The sequence below is a fragment of the Cebidichthys violaceus genome, unplaced genomic scaffold (assembly GCF_023349555.1).
Source record: "Cebidichthys violaceus isolate CVI_PGR_0920_01 unplaced genomic scaffold, fCebVio1.0.p SCAF_12, whole genome shotgun sequence".
Lineage (NCBI taxonomy): Eukaryota > Metazoa > Chordata > Actinopteri > Perciformes > Stichaeidae > Cebidichthys > Cebidichthys violaceus.
In genome coordinates this window covers 10729768-10736067 of record NW_027176285.1, presented here as the reverse complement: position 1 = coordinate 10736067, position 6300 = coordinate 10729768, and the positions used below count along the sequence as shown (strand labels likewise).

The window sequence follows — 6300 nt, the reverse complement described above, 5'->3', positions numbered from 1 at the left end:
GTGGTGCTTTCTGCCACAACCCTCCTTTTGTTTTTTTCCCTCATGCTTCCTCTCGTCCATCCTCTCTCCGCCTCCCTTCCTCTCTCACATCCATGCTCTCGCTCTCCTTATGTTTGTGCTTTCTCCTTCTTACCCAGAATGCAACGCCAGCTGAGCAGGCTCAGCGGAGCTATAAAAAGGCATAGCCAGGGGGAGGGAGGGCTGCCGTGCAGTAGGAACTGTGCAGACACACACACACACACACACACACACACTGGGATCCAGGGACGGCAGCCCCTTTGCACTGGGATCTAGAGCCACAACGCGAAAAGAGAGGTCAGTACAGAGGACAAAGGCTCTATAGAGGAAGCATGAAATAACAGAGAGTGGGTCTGACTGTCAGAGGGAGTGTCAAAGACAGAGATGTCAGAGAGAAAGACTGTGGGCAGGTCAGTTTGATGGGATGGAAAGTGAAAATAACAGACTGTAATGGTAAACTTTCATCTGGTTTCTCGAGAATCTTTGGTGAGCCGTGCTGTTTAAAATGGTTGACAATGTCAGAAGATCAGGCATTTCTGCATAGGGCAAAGGCACGAAGCTCTACAGAGATGACACTCAATGCATGACATCAATATTTTTCAGAAAATATGTGTAATGCCATCATTGATTCTTCATTTTTTTCATTTGCATATGGTTTGCTTTCACTCCAAATAACATGTAATCCTCCACCTACACCCATTAAAGGCTGTTTTCATGCAGCTAGCCTTTTAATTCCACTGCCAATGTTCTAGCCCCAGTAACGGTCATTAACAACTGATTAGGGGCTGAGTACTATTGATTCTTGTCAGTAGATGGCACACATTAAAGTGAACCAAAGCTTGCCATTTGGAACACAAACACATCCACAACAGACACAGCTAACGCAGACATTATCTCGCTCCATCCTTTCACAAACATAATGGAATATCTCCACTGCACTGACGTCAAAGGGTCCCCTGTTCTCCCTTAAAGGAACAGTACGCTCTATTAATTTGCAGAGTGCCTTAGTAACGGTACACAGAGAGAATGCACTAATAGATCATGTGCTCAGTACTTTGTTTTCACTCCTGTTGCTTCTACGGGCAGTCAGTGAAAGCTTCATGCCCATGTGCTTTTTGAGAGTGGTTGACACGCTATCCCTTAACAGCTGAGTCTTTTTTTAGCAGGGCCAAATGTTAAAAAACAGTAATAAGACATGAGGGTGGGACGGGTGACTCATATTGGGGTGGGGATTGTGGTGAGTCCAGGATCTCTACATACAAAAATCACATGTTCAAATGTCTCTCCATGTATCAGGTTTCATTCTGCATTAACGGCGCACTTGTTACATGATACCAGATTATTTACGCAGTAAGAGATTCATAAATGTCAAGGGAAGCAATATGGATCTAATCCTACAGTACATTCAAAGGCTTTGGCCACAAATTAATGAAGTCCAGTTCAAACATCTTGCCAAATCGATCTCCAGTACTGATACTGATCCAGTACGGCATTCTGTTGGGATATGTATTAGCACTATTGCGCTCAAGCAAATCCATGCAAAGTTTTGCTGCATGGTAGATTTCCGTTCCACAATTTCATGCAGCATTAAGTTTAATTCCCACACACGCACACCGAGAGCCATGTAATCTTGTTTGCACCCTATTAGAACCAGAACACCTATCACATGCCAACAAAGCAGGGGGCCCTCAAGATGGCACCATAATAGGCCAGGGAGGGATTCCCAATCCGGCTCTGTGCTGACTCAGATGCCAGCCTCCAAGTGACCTTTACACAGACGACAGGGTTAAAGGCCACTGACATAAAACTGGACACCTGAGAAGCAGCAGCACCGGTGCTGAGGAGTGTTGCATGAGAGCGTCAGAGAACCAGCTGGTGGCATTTGGTGTTACTCTGCTAAAATATAGTGTAATGGTGAACCAGAAAACGTGCATCAGCACTGGAAAAATCTATCATTTGGACCAAATACAGTGTAATATAACTAATATTCTTCCACTGCTGCAGTCTAGCTGCAATGACATAACACACCTTTCTGATACCGTACTTTCTTTAAAGCTAGTTTGTCAATGTGGCATGTGACAGATTTGATTAAATAGCAGGCATGTGGTAGAGGCAGTGAGCAAACAGCCACATTGTCACCAGGTCAAATTCAAGTCTTAAATGCAATGTAATCTAATGTTACACACCCTGTTTGTATTTCTTATAAAGTAGGGCATATCAAATGATGCAGGGTGTAGAATTAAAATAAAGATATCTGTAGTTATAACTGTGTGCAGTATGTTCTTTCCTCTCTGGTGACCATGCCATGTAACCTAAGAGGTCAGTTACCCCAACTGTCACAAATCTGGTTTCACAAAACTCAGACCAGCAACTGCTCAGGTTACTTGATGAAGGTACTGGAAGATTTATGTAACCAGTTGGAAAAACTGGAATGTGTACGGAAAGGTGACTATCCCTGTAACCTAATAATAAAATACAAATAATATATGTTGACATTATGTCTCCAAATTAATTCCAAATGTCAGACGGAAGTAGCTGTACTGAAGATAACAAATGTATTTAGAATACATGCAAATCATGCATCATCAAATGTGACCTATAGAACGTCTTGATAGTCAGCGCAGACAGAGGCAACACTTGGTGCTTATTTTGGCACATAGGCACCACCTGTTGAGCCAAATCTTAAAGTTATTTAAAGTCAGTTCTTTCAAACACACTCATTATCAACCCGGGGCACATGACACAGGCAAGGTATCTATTTACACATGCCAGCACCGATGACTCCCTTGGTCTCCTCCTTCCTTATCTTTAAGTCAGCTAGAGGAGAAGTGTAAACAGGAAATCACGAAGCAGATGTCTTTTTTTTTTTTAGATGTATTCAGTACTGGTAACACAGAATTAATAGGCATTTCCTGTCTCAATCAAATGTTGAGCGACCGGAGCATTTTTGAAAAGCCACCTTACTCACGGCTCCAATTCTGCAAATGTTTGAATGTGTTTGTTAGGTGGAAGTGAACCACAGTGAGTTAAAACATTTGCGACAAAGCGTGTCTCTTGTGTTCGTGTTTTAGTATTACATTGTGCAACATATTCGCAATGAAAATTAAAGAATGCTTTAAACACAGCACTGGGGTATACAATGGGAAGTAATTGATTTGCAGAGTCCAAAGTTGATATTTGATAAAGGTTCAAATGATAAAAACACAATTAACAAAGTGTCCCTTGTCTTTTCTGACCTTGTGACATAGACACTGAGCTTTTCACAAAATACAGAATGTTAGTTAATCCATAGAGCAATGGACTCTCTGAATAAAGTGTAACTGCCTTTAAAACATATCTGCTGCTGTGAACTTATTTGCTCTTCTTTGTCCTTTTCTGTCTTTTAGTTGAAGAAAAATACTCATCTAACGTAACACAATGGCAGGTAATTAATATATCATGGAGGAAATTGTTTGATGATGATTTATGATGCACTTAATATATAGCAGAAGCAGACTTGTTGTGTTCTCTTAGACTCTACTGCCCTCTTATGGTGGTTTTTGAGATTACAGTGGAGGTCTTGCATTTTTAATTTTATGAAAACTGCATTTAGACATGATGTTCCTTTTAAAAAAAAAGCATTGTTATGATAATGCATTTAATTAATAACACAACATTGTACAATTATAATAATTATAATAACTATATAATTATATTTTGATATAGCTGTACACATTATCAAACTATATAGTTAAGAACATATCAAAGGTTTGTGGTTTCTTTTCATTTTTTGCACTTTTGTTTAATTTATAACTCATACTTTCCCTGTTCCCTGTGAACAGTTATTCCAGATTAAATAAAATAATCAGGGGACAACAGTTGCCATAGACACACTGTTTGAGTAATTGCACAAACCTACACAAGCTAGCACAGTGAAAACAGGCTAGTGGAGCGGACAACACTGTGTTGAAACTCAAAATGGGAAGTATGTGTACTACTGATTCAACTGAAGGCCTTTCCTCCACATTTGACTGTCGAGATGGTTTGTTACAAAAATCTTTTACTCGTGAATTTTGTTTGTCTATTTTCTTTTGTTGTTAGAAAAAAACTTTGCCATATCACATGTACGGACTCATAATCTTTGTTCGTTTGTGCTCATTTCAGACAAAATTAAAGATGCTAAGATCATCTTTGTTGTGGGTGAGTACATTAAGGCGGAATTTTTGTCTCATTTAGCAACAAAACACATTTAAATACTGCTAAAAAACAACACTCTCCCTTGTGCTATACCAATGCTTTTTTGTCTGTCTTCTTCAGGTGGGCCTGGCTCTGGAAAGGGCACCCAGTGTGAGAAGGTAGTTACAAAGTATGGCTACACTCACCTGTCATCTGGGGATCTGCTCCGCGCTGAAGTGTCTTCTGGCTCTGAGAGGGGCAAGCAGCTCCAGGCCATCATGCAGAAGGGCGAGCTGGTTCCCCTGGTAAGAGAGGGAGACATATGATGAAATGCGACTCTCCTGCATTACCTTCACAAAGTGTTTAATGTTCAGTTCTGTTGAAACTGTGTTCGAGAAGTGATTATAGTCAACCTGATTTATGATCATTTTGGAGGATGTAGTTTGTGGTGCTGTTTAACTGCATTATAGAGGTGCTTTTGTTATTTAGCCTACCCCCATTGATATTAATGGGGAGACATAATCTGTCAGTATAATAAACTAGCAACTAAATGTATTTTCTATCAGAAGAGCCATATTGCGAAGGTCGATCATAATGCCTTGGGTCTGTTTTCAGGACACGGTCTTAGACATGATTAAGGACGCCATGATCGCCAAGGCTGATGTGTCCAAGGGCTACCTTATTGATGGCTACCCCCGTGAGGTGAAGCAGGGCGAGGAGTTTGAGAAGAAGGTAGGGCCCAGCAGAGGGCATGAGGCTTTGTTCTATAATTCATCCCTGCAGAACAAAGGAAAAAAAAACTTGAATCTTTGATCCCAAGATTGGCAAACCCTGCCTGCTGCTGTACGTTGACGCAAAGGGAGAGACCATGGTGAAGAGGCTCATGAAGCGCGGAGAGACCAGCGGCCGTTCTGATGACAACGAGGAGACCATCAAGAAGCGCCTGGACTTGTATTACAAGGCAACTGAGCCGGTCATCGCCTTCTACGAGAGCCGCGGCATCGTCAGGAAGGTGCGTACGCCTGCTACTGTGTGATAGCCGGAATTTGAAATTGAATGTGAGATGTTTGCGAAATCTAACATGTTTTCTGTTGATCCTAGGTTGACTCTGAGCTCCCAGTGGATGAGGTCTTCAGCCAAGTCTCCAAGGCTATTGATGCACTGAAGTAAAACAACATAACTAGATGAGCTGTGTCTGGTTGTTGTTTTATTTATTTTTTAATTCTATCAGTATAAATTTCATAAGGACATAACATGAACAACATTTAATACCCTAACCACTCTTCTTGGTCGTTAAAGATCAAAGATGCCTTAACCCGGCTCCTACTCTAGCAGGAATCTACAAATTCTAGGAATGAATCTGCTTAAAGCAGCATTGGAAAATCCATTTTGTGTCTTTCTTTAAGTATTGATTCTATTCTGTGCTAAACACGTATGTGGATGTATCCAAGTGACAACTCAAAGGGTACTAGTGTATACAGGAGGTGTGGACTATCCCCTAACCTTTAAGGCACCATGCTCACACTCTGGGGCAAACCTGCACTTTACACAATCTTATTTCCCACTTTAACCCTACCCTATAGAGGCCAGAGGTCATGGGAAAATAACGGAGTCCTTTATGATTGTGCCATTCAACAATAGCAGAGATCACCCACTGTGGGCAAACTGTATACATGTACTGTACATTCACAGAACTGTCAAATTACTTTTCTCAACCACCATTGACATCATACATCATTTTCTATTAATCCATTTATAACTGTATTTAAAGCACATAAATCTATATTTTTTTCATCAAAATGCACACGTGTAACATGGTGGTGTATAAAGTGGTATATGTAAAAAGAAAAGAAAAGAAAGTAAATTAAAGTATATGGAAAAACAATATTTGAATTAGTTTATTACCGTGTTTGTAAAAGATGCAATTTCCAATGACATGCAATCTATATTTCTACACAATTTGTCTGCAGACTGAAAGTATGAGTAATCCTGGACAAACACGTACACAAACACAGACTCATCATGGCTGAAAAGGAAAAAAAAGCTTTGCTATTCAGACAACATGGTCAAGGTGCTGCAGCATGTAGACACAACAGGATGCCGGACAAGCTGCTACAGCCACAGTTC

The 6300-nt window shown here is 40.7% G+C and overlaps 1 protein-coding gene across 1 annotated transcript; it reads left to right on the top strand.

Annotated features, from left to right (window-relative positions):
• Positions 1-201: 201 nt before the first annotated feature.
• Positions 202-6058, top strand: ak1 (adenylate kinase 1). The gene is made up of 7 exons (XM_068706305.1): positions 202-315; positions 3405-3442; positions 4162-4197; positions 4315-4478; positions 4789-4905; positions 4994-5185; positions 5275-6058. The coding sequence occupies exons 2-7, from the start codon at positions 3436-3438 to the stop codon at positions 5341-5343; spliced, it is 585 nt and encodes a 194-aa protein (XP_068562406.1). The 5' UTR covers positions 202-315; positions 3405-3435; the 3' UTR covers positions 5344-6058.
• Positions 6059-6300: the final 242 nt, after the last annotated feature.